At 57.3% G+C, this 23,760-nt stretch overlaps 2 protein-coding genes across 5 annotated transcripts in view; one reads left to right on the top strand and one right to left on the bottom strand.

Annotated features, from left to right (window-relative positions):
• LOC111156717 (bone morphogenetic protein 1) overlaps window positions 1-8,444 on the top strand; it is a 42,083-nt gene extending 33,639 nt beyond the window's left edge. For all 4 annotated transcript variants that reach the window (XM_022517780.1, XM_022517765.1, XM_022517772.1 and 1 more), the window contains 4 exons: window positions 2,746-2,873; window positions 3,248-3,461; window positions 5,080-5,330; window positions 7,724-8,444. In XM_022517780.1, the coding sequence (XP_022373488.1) occupies window positions 2,746-2,873; window positions 3,248-3,461; window positions 5,080-5,330; window positions 7,724-7,858 (728 nt within the window). In that variant the 3' untranslated portion in view covers window positions 7,859-8,444. The remainder of the gene's footprint in view (window positions 1-2,745; window positions 2,874-3,247; window positions 3,462-5,079; window positions 5,331-7,723) is intronic.
• Window positions 8,445-15,143: 6,699 nt separating this feature from the next.
• Window positions 15,144-20,697, bottom strand: LOC111157762 (phytanoyl-CoA 2-hydroxylase interacting protein). Its single transcript, XM_022519392.1, has 4 exons — window positions 20,533-20,697; window positions 19,131-19,305; window positions 17,338-17,455; window positions 15,144-15,678 (listed from the first exon to the last, which is right to left on the bottom strand). The coding sequence occupies exons 1-4, from the start codon at window positions 20,695-20,697 to the stop codon at window positions 15,144-15,146; spliced, it is 993 nt and encodes a 330-aa protein (XP_022375100.1).
• Between the last annotated feature and the right edge of the window lie 3,063 nt (window positions 20,698-23,760).

The following is a 23,760-nucleotide window of genomic DNA, read 5'->3' as shown; positions in this document are numbered from 1 at the left end:
TGAGGTCACCTTGTTCGGCCTCCCACCAGGTCCGAAGACTCCCCCCACACACTTCCATCTCTCCTTGTGCCCAACAGGAGGGGAGGCGCTCACGCCCATCCCCAACCTCCATCCTGAGAGTGATGTGGTTGTTGGTTCTTAAAATCCATGTCCCAGATGGCATGGCAGTTAAGGGCATGGACTGCCTGGCCCAGCCCTGCCGCTTGGCCAGCCGCACACCCTCAAGGGCCTCCCTTTGCTCCCGCGGGACAGCTAGGTGGTCACCGAGCCACTTCCTCAGGGCACGGAGCTCACAGCAAGCACAACTACATATGTCAACCATATGGGTCACGCTTCAGACCCCCCAGGGACACTCAGAACAGGGTCACTGCTTCCCAGACACTGAAGCCCTGCAGATATTTGAAAACAGCTCTCATATCATCACCAATATCATCCAGTACTTCTGTGGCCACGACATAGCATTGGCCTTCCAAGTCATTAATTCTATCGTGTCCCCTGCCTGCTGGGGACACTATCCCAGCAGCACAATGCAGACTCGGCTCTGCCACTGAATGTCTGCGTGACTCTCAGTGAGTCACTTCTCCTCTCTGAGCTTCAGGTTCCTTATTCATGAGATGATCAAACAGTGGGCCCTACCTTGGCACATGCTATGTTTTATAGATCTCGCTTGAGCACCTAGCCCAATGCCTGGCAAATGCCTCTTCTCACTGTCAACCAAGGTACAGACAAATAAACTTCTGGCTAAGACAAACAGAACTGAAGCACTCCACAGTGACACAATGGGCGTTCCAGAGCTTCCAACCCCATCCCTTCGGGCTCTCCAAATACGGAGTTCCTGACTCATAGGGCCTCTACATCTTTTAACTGGAGGGGACCTTATTTCGAGGCTGTCCAAAGTGCACTCCCTCCCCCCATCTTTCTGTACTGTGTGAAAAAGAGTACATCAACACCAACACGGTAGCTGGGAGAGGGTTTACGCTTCTGGGCAGATAGCCTGGACCTCATGCTGAGTCACTTCAGAAGCACTCAGCCTTACTGACATGCTAGGCAAGTTACAGGTCAGTAGTTCCTGAGTGCTGTGCAGAGTTTGGCAGGGGGCTCAAGGGGTGTCCCTCTGCCCCCGAGGAGGTTGCAGTCTAGCTGGGGGAGAGGTGGGCCTGCACACAGAAGTTGGAAGGCAGGCTAGTGTAGAAATGGGGGATGGCAGTGAGTGTGGCGGTGGGGAACCACAGAAGGCTGACGGGGGCTCCACCTGCCTCCATGAGGGCCTCTGCACAGCCCGCCCGCTGCTCCCAGAGCCTCGTGGCTATGCATCCGTCCCGCGAGCAGCTGACCATAGGCCCCGCCTGTCCCTTTCTCCTCCCCAGCCCACCGTGCACCGGCTGCCCGTTTTCCCCGGGGGGACCTGTCAGATTGGATGATAATAAATAACGAGCACCAGCTCTTCCATTTGTTGGGGAGGACGCTCTCAGAGGCAGACGGCAGATTGCAATGGATGGAGCAGCCAGAAGGAGTGAGAAGGGGGTGGTGACAGCAAGTGTTCTTGAAGGTCGACGGACAAGAAGAGGAGAGAGGATAGGCAGCAGCTGGAGGGGATCATAGGGCCATGGGAGAGCTGTTTCTGGGTGGGGCAAAGCTTTAGGAAGGTCCACGGCCTGGCAGAGCTGGCACAGGGAGTGAGGGTGGGTAATCTGCAGTATAAGCATTCCCAGCTGGTGGGTAGCAGTGAGCCCCAGTTCACAGAAGGAGAGACACCTTCTTAGAGATGAGGAAAAGGGAAGGTGAGTTTGCAGGTAGGGGCCAGGAAGTTGAAGTGGTTCCTATCTGAGGCCCTGATTTTCTCCAGGAGACAGGAGATGAGCTGGTCGTCCAGGTGGGAGGGGCTGGGGGTTGAGAGGGCTGAGGGTTTGGAGCTGCTGTTGAGGAGGTGAGAAGGTGAGAGGCAGAGCTGGTGAAGGATAGCTCCAAGAGTACCAAGTGGTCTGGGTCTCCAGTGGTTGGGCCACAGTTGAGGTTCTCCAAGTTGGTATAGTAGGGCAGCCAGGGTGATCGGCCCCATGGTCCAGCCAGATAGGGAAGTAAATTAAGTCAACCAAGGAGGAAATATTGGGAGAATCCAGAAGGATAGAGGCCATGGAGTGTTCTCTTAAAGCTGAAGAAGCAGTGAAGGGACAGTGAGGGCCTGAACACCCTAGAAGAACAGGGGGTAGTCACAGAGAGATAATATTTGTAGCACGAGGATTTGGTGGGTAATGGCAAGGCCCAGGGTAAGGTCATAAGCAAGCCCCCCTTGAGAGGAAGAAGATAAGCACCAGGAGAGCTGAGAAGATCAGGGACAGAAAGGCCAGCCCTAGGTTGGCCTCAGGAGTGGGTAGAGAACTGAGTCAGGTACCAATGTCTTCTGTGATTGTGGAGGTGTGGCAAGCCAGAGGATGACAGCGTCACGGAGGGCAGAGGGGGTGTGACCGATGGCCTCCGAGACCCAGGGATCTGCACAGGGGCAGCTGTGAGGGTGGCTTCTATGGATGCTGCCAGGCAGGGCCCCGCATGGAAGCTAGCAGCTTATTTCTCCAGCCGTAGGTACCAGGACAGAAAAGAAGTCATGCGAGCCTTCCATCCAGGGGCAGATGAGGGACAAGAGAAAGAAGCAAAGAGGGCAGGAGGAAAGGGCTTTGTTTCTTCCTTCACAGGAGGCATTGGAGCCCTGGGGTCCTTGCTGATCCTCTTCCTCTCACTTCCCCGTAGCCGGCTGTGACCACAAGGTGACATCCACCAGTGGCACCATCACCAGCCCCAACTGGCCTGACAAATACCCCAGCAAGAAGGAGTGCACCTGGGCTATCTCCAGCACCCCCGGCCACCGGGTCAAGTTGGTAAGGCAGCCACACCCCAGCCTGCACGGACACCCCTGCTCCTGCGTGCCATCCTGCCGCCGCCTGTTTCCTGTCGGTTCCAAAACCCTGGGTGACTCAGAGTGACGCAGACTGCAGGCCGTTGGCCTGGCTGAGCCCACAGGCTGTCACCCCTCTGAGGATCCTAGTGAGACCCCTGTCGGGTCTGGACATAGGCCCTGTCTTCCATTGCCCCCCCCGACCCGGGTCCTCCTTCCTTGCTTCCAGCCGTGCCACCAGCAGTGACCACGTCCCCAGTCTCCAGGAGCTAGGGTCCAGAGGCCTAGATATGGGGCCCCCTTGCTGCTGCCCCTCAGCCACATTCTGAATTTGCTATCCTCCCTCATGCCCTCCAGACCTTCGTAGAAATGGACATCGAGTCCCAGCCCGAGTGTGCCTATGACCATCTGGAGGTTTACGATGGGCGGGATGCCAAGGCCCCTGTCCTGGGCCGTTTCTGTGGGAGCAAGAAGCCCGAGCCGGTCTTGGCCACCGGCAGCCGCATGTTCCTGCGCTTCTACTCGGACAACTCCGTCCAGAGAAAGGGCTTCCAGGCATCACACTCCACAGGTGAGGCCGCCTCAGGCCAGGGCACTGGGCAGCCAGTGCCCACATGTTGTCATGTTCAGCAAGCATCTGCTGGTGCTGGTCCCAAAGGCAGGCCCAGGCTCGGGAGGCTCAAGGTGGTGGTGGGGTGTCGGGGGTTGTGATAAAGAGCATGTGAGGGCACAGCTGGACCAAGCCTGCGGCCTGGGTGGGGAAAGGCTGTGTTCCAGGGGCTGGGCCGGGGAGCAGAGAGGGAGCATTAAAAAGAGAGTGGGGGAGGTCCCGATTAGGGACCGTGAAGTTGGAAAACAGAGGGCAGTGACTGCAGTGGGTGGGGAAGCCAGAGATAGGGAGGGAAGCCCCAGAGTCCCCAGCGGTAGGATGCCTGACCATACAGCAGCCCACCCACATTCCAACCCCAGAAGTCACCCATTCATTCATCCTACAGATATTTATTAACACATAACATGTTTGAGGCAGTGCTGTAGGTGCTGGTCCCCAAAATGAAGCAAACATCTCGGCCCTGGAGGGGCTTCCTTCATGATCCCTTGTCTGTTTATTCAGCAACCCTTTACTGAGCTGTGGCCCCGCTGCGAGCCTCCGAGGGGCACAGGGCGGTGAATCAGGCAGGAACCCTTCCCCCACCCTCAGCCCGGGAACTCCCAGTCCAGAGGTGAGCCGGGCAGTGCACAGATAACGAGAGCACGAGACAAAACATGATAAGCTCGAGCGGCGAGTGGGAGTCGGGGTCATTCCAGCGGTGGGAGGAGCCCAGGCACAGCGGCAACCCCAAGATAACTCGGGGTATGTACAGGTGGCCAGAGGTCCTCTCGTTTGGCCTGAGCAACAGGTGTGTGAGGAGAGGCGCAAGGTGGAAACGGAGCGGCGGCAGAGATAGGCCGGAGCCCAGGCTGGGGAGGCCTGGAACGTCAGAGCAAGGGTGTCTGGCGCAGGCTTCACAGGCTCCTTGTGGGTCTTGAGCCCCCTGTTGGGGCATCCCCAGGACCAATGGGTGCACAGCCTCCCCTCCACCCTTGCAATTCAGTTCCTGCTCTGGGGCCCGTCCCACCCCCTCCCCACCCCTCCAGGGAAGCATAAGCACCGGGCCTCCTAGAGGCCAGAGGGCTTCCTGGGGAGAATGGACATCACCGTCCCTGCCAAGCATGCTCTCCTTTGCCCCTCCCAGCAGAGGGTCACAGACTGGAGGCCCAGAACTCTCTCTGGTCCTCAGACCTGCTCTGTTTGGCCCACACTGTGTTTTTTAACAATGTGAGCCAATATTTTAAAAATCAAGAGTTTTCACCGAATATCCAGATGTAGCTCTTCTCTCTGAAGAATGGAAGCTCTGGCAACTAGGGCCCACATTCTTCCACAGCGGCCGTCAGACGGAGCAAATTAGCAATGTCCTCTTCTGACAAGCATGCCCTCCCCAAGCAGCCCAGTGTGTCCCCGGGCCTCTGTGGGCGTCGATCCACTTGTCCTGGGCCGAGTCCTAGGCCAGGTCCACACCTGCCCACCACCAGCCATGTGGCCCTCCCTGCGGGGTCTCCATCCAGCTGTGCCTGTTCAGCGTGGTAAGGTGCAGCACCTGGCCCTCGGCTGGGCTCGGGCACTGGTGGCTGATCTTGCTGTCCTCCCACAGAGTGTGGAGGCCAGGTGCGGGCAGAGGTGAAGACAAAGGATCTTTACTCCCACGCCCAGTTTGGTGACAACAACTACCCTGGGGGGGTGGACTGCGAGTGGGTCATCGTGGCGGAGGAAGGCTATGGCGTGGAGCTGGTGTTCCAGACCTTCGAGGTGGAGGAGGAGACAGACTGTGGCTATGACTACATGGAGCTCTTCGATGGCTATGACAGCACAGCCCCCAGACTGGGACGCTACTGCGGCTCAGGGGTGAGACCCCACCCCCCTCCGCCCCCGTGCTCCCACCCACCCCCCAGCGCCCATGCGGCCTCAGCAGTTGTGGGATACCGGAATGGGTGGTAGCACAGGCCCGGCCCTCTGCAGGAGCCTGGAGACCCGGCCTGGTGGGTGGCTGCTCACGGAGGCCTGCCCTGCCCTGGGCCATCCCCACCCAGGAAATTTGGTCCTTTTTTGGCCAACACTGTGGTTTCTGCAGCCTCTGGGACGGGCCCTGCCCTGACCCAAGCCGGCTCAGGACTGTTTCGTTGGACCTACGGGGTAGCTTGCATCTGGAGAGGAGGCTGGAATTCCCTCTGCCTAACCACCCCCCCATCCCTTGTTTCAGTCCCAAGGCAGCTTACCAGGGCCTGGGGTCAGGGGCAGAGGTTTGGGGCAAGAGCCAGGAACCTGAGGCCTGAGCCGAGCTGTGCTCACCAGTCATTCTGGCTGGCCCGTAAAAACACCCTCATCTCTTCCACTGCCAGTTTCTCCCCTTGGTGGGAGGCCAGCTGGTCCCGGAGCCGTTGGTGCTGTTGTCCAAGCAGATGCTGAGCATTGCTTCCTGGGTCATAAAAATGGCACTTGGAGAGGCAGTGGGCAAAAGCTTGTTCAATGGGATTTTAACCGAGGCCACGGGAAAACCACAAAGGTGGATTTATTTTCCCCTCAGTCAGAGCTTGTGGCTTCTTTCGTTTTTTTCTTTTGTTTTTGTGAATCCTTTCCCCCTTCAGAGAACATCATCTTCCCTCTCCATTACACATGGGTGAACACAGGGGCACACACACACACCATTACAGGCACATGCATGTACCACATACACACACACACACCCCATTACACACAGGTCCACAAACACACACCATTACACATGGGCACATGCACTTACCACACACAACCCATTACACACAGGTGCACACACACCATTACACAGGTGTGCACACGCACCATTACACATGGGCATATGCACACACCACATACATTACACACAGGTACACACACACACCATTACACACGGGTACATGCACGCACCACACACACACACCATTATACATGGGCATATCCACGCACTACACACGCACCATTACACATGGGTGCACACATGGATACACACACACCATTACACACGGGTGCACGCACGGGCACATACACACACCATTATACACAGGCACGTGCGTGCGTGCGCACACGCACACGCGCACGCACACACACATACACACACACCCTCCCTCCTGTCACCTCCCTGGTCCCTCCCCTCTTTCCTGGCCATGCTCCAGGGCAGCCTGGGCACCAGAGGAAGGGTTAAACTTCCCAGAGCTGCAGCACCCGCTGGGTCCAGCATTAGCCAGCTGAATGTGCCCTTAGGACAGAGCTTCAGCCTCTGTAGGGCTGGGACAGGGTGAGGAGGTGGGGAGGTGGGGCAGGAGCAGGGCACACAAACCGCCCGCCCCCCACCTGCCTGGCTCACTGCTCTGGAGTCCCCTGGCTGCCAAACCAGCACCCCCTCCCCACTTTGCCCTCTGTAACTCCCTTAATCTGGCACATTCCACTGAGCCACACATCAAATCCGGTGTCCCCAGGTGGCTTCTTCCAGAGACTTCCACCAGGCTGCAGCCAACGGGAGGGAACCTGGGGAAGGAACCCAAGCCCGTCAGGGCTTCCTGGCAAGGTTGTTGGAAATGTCCCCAAGGTTCTCGGAAATGACGCTTTCTATGCCATGAGAGCCAGAGCATCTGTGTTGATGCTCTGCCGGTAGCTCTTGCTCTGCTCCGAAGGCCCGCGATGGAGGGGAGGAGGGGCTTGCAGGAGCCTGGGAAGTTGACCGTGGCCAGAACTAGGAGAGGACAGGAGGGGAATGGCCACATCCACGCCTGGGGACACAGCTGTCCCATATTGTCCAGGAGACAGCTGAGACAGTGAGAAGACAGCCTTTCAGAGGACCCACTCCCTTTACAAAATGCTTTCACAACCCTCCTCTCGTTTGCTCCCCACCCTGAACTACCCCACTTGATGGGGTGGGGGCAGGGGGCGGGGGCACCCTTCTAAGCTTGGAGAGCAGGGAGCTTTTCTTCCATTTGCCCTTGAGGGAAGTGAGGCCCAGAGAGGGCCAGCACCTTGCCTAAGACTTCACAACTAGCTAGTTCATAGCAGCGCTGGGTTTAGAGTAAGTGTGAGTCTGAACTGAAAGACAAGTTCCCCTGTCCCCTGCTTTCTTCCCTCCTCCAGGAAGCCCCTTAAACTCCCGGTAGCAATAGTCTTCCTTCTTGTCAGTGGGGCTGGGGGAATCTGGTGAATGTCTGGGAGCGCCCACCTTCCTTAGAGCAAGGGATCCCAGGGAGGAAAAAAACAGCAGCCTCAGCCTCATGCCCATCCCTTTCCTCTGTCAGCCTCCTGAGGAGGTGTACTCAGCGGGAGACTCTGTCCTGGTGAAATTCCACTCAGATGACACCATCACCAAAAAAGGCTTTCACCTGCGGTACACCAGCACCAAGTTCCAGGACACACTGCACAGCAGGAAATGACCACTGCCCTCCCGTGGGGGTGGGGACGGGAGGCCTGCTGCCCTCAGTCACCTGGACTGCACAGTGGGAGGTGGGCACCCCGTCCCTGTCCCCCAGGAGTCCCCCAGGCGCCAAGACCTGCAGGCCGAAGGTCCAGGTGAGGCTGTCCTCAGGAGGTGGGGGAACTGGACTCCTTCATGATCCCTTCCTCCCTGCCCCCACCAGAGCAAGGGGGCCAGAGCCAGGGAGCCAGAGCTTTCACTGAGACACTTGAAGTGGCCGTTCCTCTCTGGGGGCCTGGCCTGGTGGGGAGAGCGTCTGTCAGCCCAGCCGCCCATCTTCCCTGCCCTCTCTGCGAGCTGGCTGCATTGCCTAGAGCCGGTGGTATATCTTCATTGTAATGTACGTTTCCCACCCCTCCTCCAAACTCCCTTTGGTTTTTTGAAGCCCCCACTTCCCCACTTCCTGGGGCGTGAGTGTCCACAGGAGTCCCACAGGAGCCACAGTGGGGAAACGCAGGGGAGGGGGTGGGGAAACAAGACAGGGCTTCTCTCGGGCCCAGCGGCTGGTCAGCCACACCAGGGCACCCAGACAATAAACTGAAAGTGTTACAGCCAGGATCTTGTGCCAGATGCCGTCTGGGACATGGCGGGGCGGGGGAGGGGGGTGGGGGAGGGGGGCTGTCTCATTCCAGATGTGCAGGCTTGCTGCGTCTGGGACCAGCCGATGGCCAGGACACCTGGCCTCGCTGGCTGCCCATCCATCCCTGAGGGTGTGATTTCACACTCAGGCACACACAAACACAGCCGCCTCGCACACTTCAGCCTGTAGGCGTACAGCATACATGCAGTGCTCATAGCCCTCCCACACAGCGTGAGGAGTGGAACATTCTGTAAAGAGGCTGTGTGGGGGCAGGGAGGGGGAGGTATGTAAAAGGGGACGGGCATGCCTCTGTCCAGCTGGTGTCCATCCAGGTTTTCTGTCTCTGTCTGGGGAAAGGGGTGGGTGGGCTGGAGGGTGTCCTACGAAGCCCACCAGAAGTCAGAACACTGGCATCAGCCGGAACAGGTCCACAAATGGCCATTAAACTCTGCCTTCCATTAAACTCTGCCTTCCTGAAGGTCAAACGCTGAGTGCTGGCCCCCTGCGGGTCCTTCTCTTCTCATGGAGACAAGAGCCAGACACTCAGCAGCCACTGAGCAAACATTCCAGCTCTGGCCCCCTCTCCCAAAGCTGTGTCTCATCTGGCCTCCTCCTTCCTGCCATTGCCTCCTCCCTCCCCAGCCAGCTGTGAGGTCCAGACCTGTTTCCCAGAGGCCAGGAGGAGAGAAGTCACATCCCTGCACCCTCTATTCAAACGAACCTCTCTCTCCCCTCTCTCTTCACGGATCTCAAGGGCAAAGAAAGCAGGGAGGGGACCCGGGTTCTCCGGCCTGGGCTAGTCACTACCGTATCTGAGAGAGAGCCAGGCATCTGGCTCCTGGCCCTGGGGCTCCTTGAGATCCTTCAGTGGGTCTGTAGGTCTTTCACTGGCCTCCAGCGTGCCGCCCCCCCCACCCCACCCACTGCTGAGGCACGTGTTGTGCCAGATGCTCCCTGGACCGTGGGAGGGGACCTACCCCCAGGCAGCAGCATCGCCTGGTGCACCCCAGATGGGCCCTTTCAGCAGAATGCCGTCGTGGAAACCAGACGCATTGCGGGCATCTGATGTGTAGGCAGGACCCTCTCCTTCCAGGAAGCCAGCCTGCTCCCACCACAAGGCTGCAGCTCCTCATCCAGTCCTGATGGCAGCGGAGCCCTTGAGGTCCTGTGAGGCAGGGGGTGATGGCCCGAGGGGCTACTGCCTCTTGCTCCAGTGAGATCACAGCCCAGGACATCATAGCCACCCCTCCCTACCCCCACCTCCTCCGACCTTGCCCCGGAGGCCATGAGTAGAGTAGAAAGGCCCCCAAACTGTGGCAGCTGCCTGGGCATCTCCCCCAGACCCTTTGCCAACCAACTTGGCCTCAGCTCCTCCGCAGCAGAATTTGTAGTCCATCGCCACAGCTCTCCTCACCAGCCCTCCAGGTTCTTCGGAAGCTCAAAGGACCATGCTCCCAGGTCATTAGCCACACGTCCAGAAGGAGCCAGGATCCTAAACCCCATGCAGAATTCAGGGCTCCAGCCCACAGAGAGCAGCTGGTCCTCCACCCTGAATAAGGGCTCTGGGAACAGCAATGCCACAGGCAGGAGCAGCTCAGGCAGCCACCCCAGGCCCCTGTCCCCAGACTCCATCACTACCATAGACCCAGACCCTTCTAATGACACAGGGACCGTGCTGGCGGGCCCTCGCTGTCTGCCCTGGGCCTGTCTTCAGAGGCTGCCTCTGAGTGGTAGAGGCTGCTTGGGACCTGGGTGCAGACCACTGATACAAATTCCAGAACTTAATCAGCACGCCTGCCCTCAGAGCCCCACCCACCCTCACCTTCTGGGTTCTAGACTAGGCTGACTCCAGTGCAGCTAGCCACCCAGCAGCTGAGCTGACTCCATGTCAGGGAAAGGGACGCTTGCTCCTCCAACTATCTTCAAGTCCCTGAGGGCTCCCTCACTCCTGAGTACATGGCCAGGAGTAGAAGAGCCGAGATGGACCTGCCCCAGACCATGCTCCCAGGTTGAGATTAGCACACACCATGGACCTTCAGGGTCCTGCCTCTGGGAGTGCTTTTCTAGCCCACAGAGGCCAGAGGCTGGGGCAACAGCGTTAGCCTGGCAGTCAGGAGATGTGGCTCTGCCATCCTTTGTCCAATGGCGCTGGCCAGCTGTCTCCTCCCTGCGGCCCTTGATCCCCAAGCCTCTCCCCTGTCCCCGGCAACCCTTCCTGCCATGGCTGAGGTGGATTAGAACACCCAGGGTTTAGGCTCCAAGCAGCCCAAGGGTGGGGTTCCTCAGCAGTAAGGGGGCGGGGGAGCTCCTAGGGCCAAGTGTGGCTCAACTATAGTAGAAGGAAAGTCACATGCCCTACACCACCACCCTCTTCCTTCTCTTTCCTCCTTTTCCCTTCCCCTCCGTCTAACCCTATATGATTCTCTTTCTTCAAAAGGTCATAAGCTTGCATGCAAATATAGCCAGTTTCGAACACAAGCTCTACCCTTTGGTGGCTGCGTGCCCCTGGGTGAGTCCTTTAAACTCTCTGAGCCCCAGTTTCTTCATCCAGACACATGGAATGACAACATCTTACAGGGTTTCAAGGAAACAATGAGATGCCCTTAGAGGAGATCCTGATACAGTGCCTGGCAAATAGGAGGCTCTCTGTATATTGGGCCTTCTTTTCCTTCTCTTTGCCAGACAGTTTTCCAGTTCCTGGACTATTCTCTTTCTATGCAAAAAGGAAACTTCTGGGTACACTAGTTTCCAGTCAAGCGTTAGGAGCTTAGGGCAGAAGTATTCCTGCCAGAGAAGGCCATGCTTGGCCCACAGCAAGGCGGGGCCTTGTGGGACAGCAGGAGACATTTCTGGCTAGCTGGTAGCCTTTCTGGGCACCTCCCAAGTCACACCCTGTGCTTGACTGTCCCTACACACAGGGCTGATTCTAGAATCTGTGAAAAGATTTGCTGCTCCAGTTTGCAAAAATAGTGTCTGACTTGGGGAGTGGGGAGAGGGCAGCCAGATGTCTTCCTCAGAGAGACACGAGGCCCCCAATAACAGCCTCCTACTGACCAGCCTGCTTCTCCTGCTCCAATCTCCTCCCGGCCCCACAGCCTCCCCTCCCCCACCTCAGGAACATCTGGTTCCAATCTCCTCCAGATGCTGTGGCCAAGCTGTTTTATGGCCAATCACCTCAGTTCAGCTTCCTGAAGGCCTCTCTCCATTTGGGGGAATGGTCCCTCCTCATCCCTTTCCTTGGAACCCCTGCCACCTTTTTTCCTAACATGGAAAAGAGACACATACCAAAACCACACAAAACCATGAGGGTCCTCAGAACTGGCACCTCCCCACCCACTACCTTGGGGAGACTGTCATCCATCCAAGACAAAAAGAAAGATGCCAGCAGAGAGACAGAAACAGACAGCTGGGGGCATGAGGGCATGCAACCATGTGTCTCTGTTAGGTGTGTCTTTGTATTTGTGCCCCCACAGCAGAACACCCCACTTGTCACCTGAAGGCACCCCTTGGTGGCCACTGCCTCATTTTCCCTCTCTGCCTGCTAGCAGGTCTAAGTCGGGCAGCCCCTCGGCTGGACAGTGGCAGCTACAGTTCAGGGTCGTCCCTTACCTTGTGGCTCTCTGTGGCAGCCAAGTGTGTCTAGGGAGGTGGTGTGTGTGTGTGGCACGCACACACGTGCGCTCGCTTGCATGTAGACCGCTCTCCCTCCATCAGGTCAGATTAGAGGGGCACGAGCCAGAAAGGACCTCCAGGCGGCCAGATTCCAGCCCGTGCCCTGACCCAGCTCTGACAAGCGCCTCCAGCAACCGGCGAGCGGAGCAGAGCGGCCATCTGGAGAGAGCAAGGAAAGTGGCCCCACTCCCACCCCCACCTCAGTTGGCTGCCTTCATCCCCCACTAAGAGGACACTGGGAGCCAATCTTTCTGTTGGCTCCACAAAAGGAAGACTAATCCGGGAAGGATTCTGAAAACCCTGCACCCCTGAAGGATTCTGGGGTGGGGTGGGGGGTCTCCTGACCAGAGGAGAGAAGGATGGGCCCTGGAGGTCATTCCCAATCTGCGGAATTCTAGACACCCAGTGTTGCTCACCACTCCTTTAAAAGAAGGCACCTTGGCATTTGTGACTCCACAGCCCCCCCTGGTGTTATTCAAGATCAAGGTGCAGCCTTGATCAGCCAGAAGAGCTGTCCAGGGGAGACCCTTTCAAGGGCCATGTGTTGAGACCGGCCTGTCCGTGTCACACTGTTCAGGTGGCTCCTGGCATACACTAGGTGAGGCAGGACAGTGAAATGGGAAGATTCCAGCTCCTGAATCAAATCCAGGCATCATTGCCTGCCAGCTGGAAGGCATGGGCAAGCCTTTTAACTTTTTGTGCCTCAGTTTCTTCATCTGTTAAATGGGACTACTACGGCACAGGGCCATTGTAAACACATGAACCAATGTGTGTGAAAGCACCTGGCCAAATGCCTGGCCCATAGCAGGCCCTCCGGAATTGGTCACTTGCCCTTCAGCTTTCCCCTAGCCCAAGGAGGCTGTACCCCAAGCTCTGAATGACATGTTCATTTGGTCCTGAGCCAGCAGTGTCAGCGAGGTGACTCTAATTTTTCTGGAGCTTTTCTACTCCAGCAGAGGATCATTTTAATAAGTCCATAATAATAGACGCAGAGGTGACTCAGATCTGCAAATGAGGAGCCCTGCTGGGGAGGGGAGAGTTGGGCTCTGGGGGAGGGAAATTCGCCAGCATCTGGGTCTGACGCGGTGGCAGGCTGCTGCATGGGGAAGGGCTCCAAACAGGGGACCTTGGTTGTGTCTCCAGACTGCCCCAGGTTCCCCTCTCAGAGGCCTCAGTTTCCCCTTCTGCAAAGTGCAGGGGAATACCAAAAGACCTCCAAAATCCCTTCCAAGCTAGAGATAGGGCCCTGCCTCCTGCAGCAAGATTTGGAACACCCTGAGACGGTTCCAGATGTCTCGTCCTGGGGGATGTCCCTGGGTGAGTTCCTCTGTGACTGTACAACTGCCCACCCCTCCCAGAGCTCACAGAGAGTCAGGCTCTCAGGCCATGGCGCTTTATTGATGCACGGTCGCAAGCACAACACAGGCGGGTGTGCCCCCAGCTCAGGGCAGACACAGGGCCAGGAGAGAGCAGAGGGCCACCCCCCACAGCAACGCAGTCAGCAGAGGGGGAAAAGGCCTGGGGGCCCATGTCCTCTCCTCCATGCATCTCCCAGGGCCTCCAGACCTGCTCCATGCCATGGAGACAGCTGACCACACCACTCCCTGTGGCTACACAAGAGGCGACCAGCTGTCCCACCTGCGCCCTTACTGAGATATGGCCTTGTTGGCCTTCTGGCCCCTTCTGTACTTCACTACAGAAATCTGGCTGTCACTGTGGGGGCTGCTGTCCTCTGCCTGACATCACCTCCACCATCCTCCCAAACAGCTAGCTGTCTCCATCCACACCTCCACCTGCCCCCCCCACCCCCTTTGCTTATCCCAGGGGTCCACCCTCACCACCTTCATGACCCGTACCAAAGTAGGAGATAGGCGAAAACGCTGGGAGGCCCAGGAAGACTTCTCGAAGAACTCCCCAGGGAAGGGGCTCTCCGCCAACAGGCTCGTGGTGGGGAGCAGACAGTGCCAGTGGGCGAGGCGTGAGGTGCGGTGGCAGGGAAGCCACAGTCCAGATCACACGCAGGCACAGTGCAGTCACCGCACCGCGGCAGAGAGAGCGAGCAAAGCGCACAGTCAGGCAGGGTGCCAGGGCTCTTCGGAAACCCTGCAACTATAGTTCCACACCGGGTCCCCTCAGGGCAGGAGGCGGCCCACTTCCGGCTGAGAAGGGGTACCTCTGGGTCTCAGGGGTCTCTGTCCCCCTCCTCGACCCCAGTGGCTGCTACTGCAGACCTCAGTGCTCTGAGCAAGGGAGAAGATACGCTGGGGTATACAGCATCTCCAGACGAGAAAGGAAAAGTCCCAACAGCCCGGAACCCCCAAAGCCAAGAGGAAAAAGAGGGCCCCTTTCTAGAGGGCAGGTGGAGAAGGGGGGGTGAAGGACAGCTCTCCCCATGCAGGAAGAGGGTGCTGGGGGTCAAGGAGCAGCTGGGGGTCAGAGCGGTGCAGGAGACTATGTATAGAGGGAAAAGGGCCAGGCCTGGAGTCTGCAGCCCCCGGGACCCGCACAGAGGGGAGGGGTATTCTGTGGTTGGCCCTGAGTGCGGTGGGCGGGGCTAAAGACGAGCGCCCGGCCGCTCTCTGCAGCGCCTCTGGGGGCGGACAAGCAACACGTGGGCTCTGGCCCGGGGTGGCTGCTCAGCTACAGCCCCCAGGCTGTAAGTTTCCATGAGACGGAGGCTGGGAAGAAGCAAGAAACAGCAGGATTGAGGGAAACCAGGAACGGGGAAATCTCCGGAAATCTACCCTCCTTCCACCAACCTACGGAGGCTAAGAAGCGTTACCAAGTCCACCGGGGCGGTGAATAGGCCACGCCTACCAAGGGGACACCCTCTGTTGCCTCTAACGCCAAGGGGTGGGAAAGGGGGAGGCCGTGGCGTGGAGGGAGCGGGGGGGGGGGGGGCAGGGGAGAGAAAGCCAGCTCCCTGAACCTATGCCACCCATCGCCACCCTGCCTGTCATCTCTCCCTAGCCCCCCAGCTCCCCAGGAGTCCCTAGCGGCCCACACTGATGTTGCAGGTCTTGCAGCTGGGGTCCTTCTTGGCGTCAGCAGTGGATAGGCTCATGAGCTGGTGCCCGCTGATCTCCCCTAGGGTGCCCAGGGACAGGTCAACGGGCTCCGTATAGATGATCTCCAGGATGAGGTCCTGGGCGTGGCGGAAGATCAGCTCCCCATCCTCCACGCTGCAGGTCAGGAACTTGTTGCAGGCAATGTCCAGGAGGGGCAGGCGGTCACGGCAGAAGCGGTCCCCCAGGGAGCCCTTGGGGGCCAGCACCAGGATGGCATAGTGGTAAGCTGTGTACATACAGTAGAAGTCCGCAAAGTAGAGGTTGGTGCTGGGGTTAAAGAGGCGCTGGGCGGGGATCTGGAAGCGCCAGCGGCCATAGGGGGAGTCCTGAGGAGGCTGGCCTGTGTTGAACTCTGTGTTGCAGCTGAAGAAGACGCCATGGAGCATGCCACTGGTTGGGGAGCCATGGCTGCCGCTGTTGTCCTTCAGGTAGGGCTGCAGCATGTTCCCGCAGTGGGTCCTACCCATCCCAGGGGAAAAATGCCAAAGGGAAGAGAAAATGCTGCTGGTTAGCTGGGTTGAGCCTTGGCTGCTATGTGTGGTTGAGAAAGGAGCCAGCACGGCTCCCAGCTTTCCCACCAGCTGCCGCCTCCGTCCATCGCAAATAGAACATTCCAGAATGTGAGAGCGGGGAGAGCCCTGGAGATAGGCTGATGCAACCCACTCCTTCATAGAGGAGAGGTCTGAAACTACCACTCCTCAGCTTAAAACCATTTGATGGAGCTTTCATGAAAAGCAAGGGCATCAAGATCTGGTCTTTCTGACCCCACCTCCCACCATCCCCACACCCACAAGTAACATCCTCCAGCCACACACGAACCCCGACTTTCCTGCCTCTGTGCCTTTGCAGTGCTCTTCCCTCTGCCTGGACTGCCTTTCCCCCCTGTCTTCACCTGGCCCGGTAAACTCCTAATCATCCTTCCAGGCCCCGTACAGGTGTCCCCTCCTCTCCAGAATCTTCCAGGAGCATCAGGCACTTCTATTCCACAAAACTTTGACTGCCTACTGTGTGCAGACACTGAATTTTACCCAACAATCACACGTACTTCTTACATTCCGTCTGTCTGTACTGTCCCACTGATAGACTCTCAGATTTTCAAGAGGGGGACTCTGTCCTTTATTCATCTTTACATCCTGGCACATATGGGTGCTTTCCCTCTCTTGCCTGCTTGCTGACAGAGGAGCTGGAACTGGGCCAGTGTGCTCACCATTCACCTTGCTGCCTCTCTTCTTTAGTACAAAAACCAAAGACCCCACTAGCTCCCTGCCACCCCGGGGTAGGGTGGGAGCACCCCAGTCCAGCTGAATGCAATGACAAAGACAGTAAGACTAGCAGGTTGCCCTAGCCCAGCCTTAGAATGGCATAGACTTGGAGCAGCAGGCCTGGGGGGATGGGCAGCCCCAGACAGCTTCACCCTTGTCGTGTCCTGGATGTCCCAGGTGACTGGTGACTTACTGTCTCCCTGGGCCTCAGGCTCCCCATCTGTAGGCTGGGTGGGTTGGACCAGATCATCAATTGGATCAAATATTTTTGGACTACAGAGCCCCTCTCTTTCCCAAAGGATATTATACGTAGGCAGTCGATAGGCAATGAAATTGAAGCTGCTTCAGTTGAACGACAGGTGTGGGGCCCACCAAGCCTCCCCCTGATTTCCCCTATGACCCCTCATTACCCCCCTAAAATGCCCAGCAACACCTCCCTGGAGACTCCAGGCTCCACAGTACACAGCTTGAAGACTAGGACCGTTCATGCACAGAATCCTCTCGCCCTGTGCTCCCCTCACCACCTTCCCCTAGAACCCAGAGCCTGAATTGGAAAGACAGCTGACTCTTGGCATCAGAACCCAGTGAAAGGAACTGTCCCAAAGAAAGAGCAAACCCAAGATCTTGTTCACCAGGCCAAATACCATGGTTCCCCCATGCAGCCCCAACCCGAGAGCCCTTTCCTTCCCTGGAGCCCAGTCCTCAGCAGCCAGCCTGGGGTAAGAGATCATAGGGTCTCCTTAGGAGGGGCTGGCAGTGACAAGGTAGGCATGACGTGAGACAGCCAGCACCCTCCAGGCAAAACAGAGGCGGGATGGAAAGCAAGACCGGGGCCCTGCGGGGGACCACGCTGTACCTGGCATGTTGGAAGTACTCCTTGTGGTGGTTGCGGTAGAAGACAGAGAAGCGGAGCATGCGGCCTGCGATCTGCTCGGCCTTCTCCTGCAGCTGCGCCAGGTGCTCCTTGGCGTAATCTGCAAGAGTCCCAGCTGGTAAGCCCAGGGTCAGGCTGGGTATCACAGCCTCGCCCTGCCCCCACACTCGCCCACTGCACACAGACTATGTCAGCCCACCCCTGTCCTCAGAGTAACAGGGGACACCAAATAGTCACAGCACCTTGGACCACATAGGACCAGGCCAGGGGGCCCAGCTGGGAACATGGACAGCTGGATGCTGTTCGTCCTCATCACCTCCGCCCTCCCATTGCCAGAGGCTCAGGCTCGCTGAGTCCAAAAGGGGCAGGGGCTTCCCAGTTACAAAGTCATACCAGGGGGCCCAGGAGCTGTGATCTCCGGCCATGCTCATGTGAAGAGGAGTCCTGGGGCCCAGGCAGAGCTGCTGCCAACCAAGACAGGGCCTTTGTACAGATTAGAAAAAGGTGCCCTTTCCTCCTTTGCAGATGCAGCCTTGGCCAGGGTGCTGGGTTTGGCAAGAAGAGTGGGGACTGGACCTCAGCCATCCCCAGCTCCCCAGTTTGAATTAAACTCCCACTGCGGATGGGGCTCTGGGGTAAACCAAGAGGCTTTCCCCACAGGGAGCAAGAGCACCCCAGAGTGGGGCTTTACAGCCAAGCTAAGGAAAAGCACTGCTTGAAAGAGAATGGCAAGTCAAGGAGACTTAGGGCACGGGCCCTGGCAGAGGATGGAGCCAGCCGCCTCAAAAGCCTGGGGCTAAGAATATTCCCTGCCCTTTCCATGTGACAGAGAGAGATCTGGAGCAGTTCTCACTGTGGACACCAAAAGAGTGGACTATTTGTGGGGCAGATCCTGGGTCATCCAAAACCAGGTGGGGACACATAAGCCTGGCGCTTATTCGTGCTGGAATTTGCCAACGAAATTCTGCTAAGAGGGTTTGCAGGACCCCTGAATAGGGGTCATGTTCCCCGGCTAAGTGGAGACTCGAGACGAGCAAATGGGATTATTATTATTATTCCTACTCACTGACTGTCCATTAGTGGATGACGGATAAACAAGGTGCGGTCTACGTATACAACGGGCTATTATTCTGTCTTAAAAAGGAAGGACGTTCTGACACGTGCTCAACACGGATGAACCAAACTTGAGGACAGGATGCTGAGTAAAATGACAGAGCCAACGCTCCAGTCCCAGAAGGACAAATGCTGCATGATTTCCCTCACAGGAGATACCAAGAATAGTCATAGCTACAGAAGACACAGAGTGAAATGGTGGTTGCCAGGGGCTGAAGTGAGGAGGGAAGGGGACCTGTCATGTAGAGGGTATAGGGTTTCAATCTGGGAAGATGAAAATGATCTGGAGATTGGTCGCACAACCACTGTGAACGGACTTAATGCCACCGACCCACACACTTAACTGGTTGAAATGGGAGACTCTGTGTTATGTATATTTTACCGCAATTCAGAACAGTATGTTTGCCCCGAGCCAGAGAAGGTCATCCCCATATGGAAGTGGTTTTGCCAACACAACTAGGAGCCCTGACGTCTGCCTCCTGTGTCAGACCGCAGGCTTGTTGGGGGCAGGCGTGGTGGGTCTCGTCCATGGGGGCCGCCCTGTCGGCCAAAGCCCAGTGCCCTCAGGAGGTGTTCATAAGCGGCTGCAGGGCTAAGGCACAGCCCCCTCCTGACCCTAACTAAGCCTGATGTGTCAAAGCAGCGGGAGAGCAGGGCCTCACCTCCGGTGCAGAACTCGACCGTCTCGCTCCAGCCAGATACCAGGTACTCCCCGTCACTCTGCTTCACTGCCGTCTGCACAGCCACGCTGTACTCCGTGCGGGGGCTCAGGAACCAGTGGCCTCTCACGGTCATGGGCAGTGGCACGGCCTTGGCCACAAGCTTGGTGGGGACATCCTGAGAAATGGGATGCAGAGAGCCTAGAGTCAAAGAGGGGGTCACTCCCAAACTTGGCACTCCACCAGGCCTCATGCTCCCCAGCCAGCCCCTAGGCTGCCTGAGGAGGGCCAAAATCTCCATGATTCAATGGCTCGGTGCCCTGGCCACCATTTTCCTGCGGAAGCAAGCAGTGGCCATTGGAAAGGCCATACAGATAACCCCCAGCCTCCACCCCTCATAATGGCCCCCTGATGCCCGTTCTCTTGGGAGCTAAGGAGAAAGGCCACGGGGGTGGAGGCCGAAAAGTTGAGCACGTTGAGACCTCCGTTTTCGAGGGAGACTTCGAGAGCTCTGCACACTGCAGTGCCGTCTCCACGGCAACAGCAAATGCTGAGAGCCAGGGAGGAAGGGAAAATATGCCTTATTCTTTGGGGGGGGGGGAGGGTTAAGGGGGTGGTGTTGAACATTCACGTCACCGTGGCAACTGGCCTGCCAAAAGACACCCAGATCGGGAGAGCCAGTTCCAAAGAGAGAGAGGGTGAGTAACCCACATGATGCAGTCGTCGTGGGAACCAGCTCCTTCCCACCTCACTCTTCCCCTTCCCCTCTGCCAGTGTGAGAAGATGGGAGCCTTCCTCCCACCCACCCCCACACCGGCTTTAACCCAGGGAAAGGACACCCCAGTCAGCGGAGGACTCTGCCATGTTGCTCTCCTCAACCCAGCCACCAGTAGGCCAGAGGGCCGGGGGCTGAGAGGATCACAGCAGTCTAAGAGGGGTCAGTGAGGACCAAGCAAAGAGCCCCAGTCCTCCCATGGCCCGTGTCGCCCACACAGTCAACAACAAAGCTGCTTCCTGAGTCAGCGGCTTTGTCATTCCCTGAGACACCAGCCCCAGGTGTGGTGTCTGTGGCCCCCCTCAGGTTTTCCCACCCCGTCTGAAGGCCCAGTCGTGAGGCCGATCATGGTGTTCACGGTAGCTCGGCCCCAAGCCAGACACCATGCGAACATTACCTCACGGAAGCCTCTCACAGGCCCATGGCGGCTGGCATTATTATTCCCTTTTTACCAGTGAAGGGACTTGGGCTCAATGAGGCTAAATAACTTTCCTAAGTTTCCACACTGAGAAGAGCCTGGGTTTGAACCAGGCCTGTCTGACTCCCGACGATCACCACACAGCACTCCATTACCCTGACTCCTTCAAGGAGGGGTATGATCGAGAGGCCCTCTGGGCACCCTCTACTCACCCGGTGCTTGAACTTGTTGGAGTTCTTGTTCTCCTTCTTGTTAAGGTCAATGAAGTAATGGGTGACCCTCTCCAGGTCACTGTTCTCCATGGCCCAGGAGATGCGGAAGGAGTCACAGGTGATGTTGTTGACCTCAATGCTGTGGGGCGTGGACAGCAGCTCCATGCTCCCCTCTGGCTTGGCTCCTGTGGGGACTGAGGGGAGAGGAAGAATTAGCCCCTTCTTCCCCACCAGAGTTTTCTGGAATGTCTCGTTCCCAACATGCTTTGCAAACTGGAACCTTGGGAATCCATTGACTGCACCCGCCTCATTGCATCGGATGGGAAGAGTGCATGGGAAGATAGAGGGGTAGGACCAAGGGTGGGATGGGGTGTCCCCCCTGGGGGGGGGCTCTTGGCTCTCCTCAGAGGGGTCTGCAGAGCAGACGGCACCTGACAGGTGGCCGAGGCAGTGGGAATGCTGCAAACGCCGACAGGACAGATTCGCAGCAGATGGAACCGAGGGGGGAGCCCTCAGCCAGCAGGGGTGAAAAGAGAAGGGGGGGGGGGTGGAGAGAACTGTATGAGGCGGTATAGGAGAGACAGGAAGCACCCACTGAGGAGACCAGCATGAGGGTTGAGGTGGGCAGAGGGCCCCAGTAGCCAAGAGGCCAAGGGTGCCAGGCCGCTCGGGCTCAGACCTCCCTCCTCCCTCAGGGTGACTCAGGGAGGGTTGCCAAGATCCAAGGCTGGGAGTCCAAGCGCCACGGAGATGCACATGGATATACCAGTGGCGGGAGGGGCCAGCACCGGCCATAGCTCTTCTTCCGCCCCCAACTTTTCAACTGTCACTCTTTCCTCTCAGCTGATCCTTTGTTGCTCGACTTGTTTAAATAATTCGGTTTACCTTTGCCATCCACGACAGGCTGATCTGTGGTAATAATTGCCCAAGTATCATCTCAAGCAAGCCTCACCATAGGTAAGTACTATTATTATCCCCATTTTACAGATGGGTTCACTGAGGTTGGGGGGATACTGAGATGCCAGAGGTCATGCAGCTAGGAAGTGATTTGAACTCACATCTGACTCCAGAGCCCAAACTCTTAGTCATTGAGCTAAGGTTGTGTCCCCTTGTGTGTGTGTGAGATATGTGTGTGATGTGCATGGCATGTGTATATGCGTCAGTGCACATGGTTTTACTGTTATCTTTCTTCTTCTGTCTTTCCCTTTCGAGTAACTACATTTTCTCTCATCTTCCTCTTCTCTCACCCCTTTGCTTCCACCTGGGCTGCTGATTCAGAGATCAGAGGACCACACCACTGGCGCTCACCTGTGCTTTAGCTAGCAAGAGCTAATGCTGGCCTTGACTGTGGCCTGGCTCATGAGCTCTGGGGAACAGGGTGGGAAGGGAGAGGGGCAGGGAGAGGGGCGGGACTGTCTGTGGGACAAGAACATGAACGTGGGTTGGACTTGCCTCCGGCCATTTGCTTAGTGCCCAGTGGAGCTCGTGCCTTCCCGGTTCCTTCTAAAGCCCCATCCCAGCACACCTCAGGTTTCTGGAATGTTGTTTCCTTTTCTCCCCCTTCTGCTGCTTCTCCTCTTTTTCCCCAGGTGCTAAGGGTGAGGGTACCTCGTGCCTTCAAAAGCAGGTACTTCTATTTATAGCTTCCAGAAGATCCAACCCACACTCGCCTGTCAGTTAAAGCCTGTTGTGGAGCCTGGTGGGCTAAATTCATCCGTGGGCGCCTGAGTGGCAGGCACAGAGGGAAGGATATGGGTGATGGCTTTTACCTGTTCCAGGATGCTCCCTGAGCCTGAGTTTCATCTTGGGTTCCTACTCTAAGCCTACCTGTCATGAAGTTCAGCCACACGTCGGTGGCTTGTGCACAGGGAGTCCTGTGATAAACAAGCATGGGGGTGTACCAGGTCCATCCCAAAATAAAGCAGGATAGGATTGTGAAACAACTGTGTAATAAACCAGTTTATAATTCATGGGGACAGATGTGGAGACTTGGGGATTTGGTATGCTCTGGGCTTCCAGTGAGGAGCTTCCCAGGGAGACACACGTATGCACACAGACACTCACACAGATACACACACACACACACACCAACACAGACACACTCCTACCCCACAGAGGGCCTGAGTGACCACCTCCCACCCACAGCAGATTCAGTCTCTGCCTACCTCACAGGTGGGCACCTATTCCTGCCTCAGTACTCCTCTCCTCAGACTCTCCACCAGAGAGAAGGGCAGCCATTTTGGGGGGGGGTGCAGACTCCAGGAGCTGGCTCATCATTTCCTTTCTACAGTTCTAGCAGCGCTGAGATTACTCCCCCTGTGCTAGCCTGGGAGAGTGGTCGTGAGTGACACTTGGGAGAACAGCAAAGCCAGGGTGGACCGAGGGTGGGTGTGAGCCCCAGTTCTCCAAGTCCAGGTGCCTGGGGAACGTCAGGGTGTGAGGGACAGGTTGAGACAGCACCTGAGAAACACCCACACTGCCAAGACAAGCACTTACACACCCACACACAGGCAGGCCCATGAGTGCACACACATACACGCACGCACACACATGCGCCGAATGTGCCCACCCACACCTGCCACACAAGGGCTGCCCACACCTCCTCAGACAGCCTCACTCCCACGCACTCACCTATGCACTCAGGTGCCTCCGCCACCTTCCACAGTCTAAGAATGTCCCTCAGTTTTCCCTCTACGAGCTGTCACACCTCCACCCAGACCCACACATGTTGAAGTCCACAGGCTCACACACGCACATATGCATGCACACCTAGTTGCAAGCCATATTTGGGGAAAAAAAGAAAGCCACAGGCGCCAACAGGCACCTGTGCTTCCTCCACGCAAGGCACGCAACTCACACGCCGGCTTGCACACACACATGCACACTCACACACATGTCCACCCCCGCCCAGATCCCGGTAGCCTCTCTCAAATCTTCTCCAGGCTCAGAGAGCCAGACTTTGAAAATCTGGTTTGTCCCTAGCCACACTCTGCCAGCCCCGATCCTCCACATGCCAACAGGTTTGCACAGCTACGTGGGTCTGCGCACAGACAGTGGCTTCTGCCCACACTCTCCACCTACCTACCCCTTTCTGCTCCGGAGTTGCCCCTCCCCACATAGAAACCCTTTAGTTACATGCAATCCCTTCCTCACCATGTCCTCCCACACACATGACAAGGATATGTCCACTCCATAAATACACCGCCTCACACTGCCCCCACCCCCGGA

Source organism: Enhydra lutris, unplaced genomic scaffold, assembly GCF_002288905.1.
Source record: "Enhydra lutris kenyoni isolate GAN:26980312 unplaced genomic scaffold, ASM228890v2 scaffoldscaffold3, whole genome shotgun sequence".
In the NCBI taxonomy this organism is placed as follows: Eukaryota; Metazoa; Chordata; class Mammalia; order Carnivora; family Mustelidae; genus Enhydra; species Enhydra lutris.
This window is presented reverse-complemented; position numbering and strand designations above follow the sequence as displayed.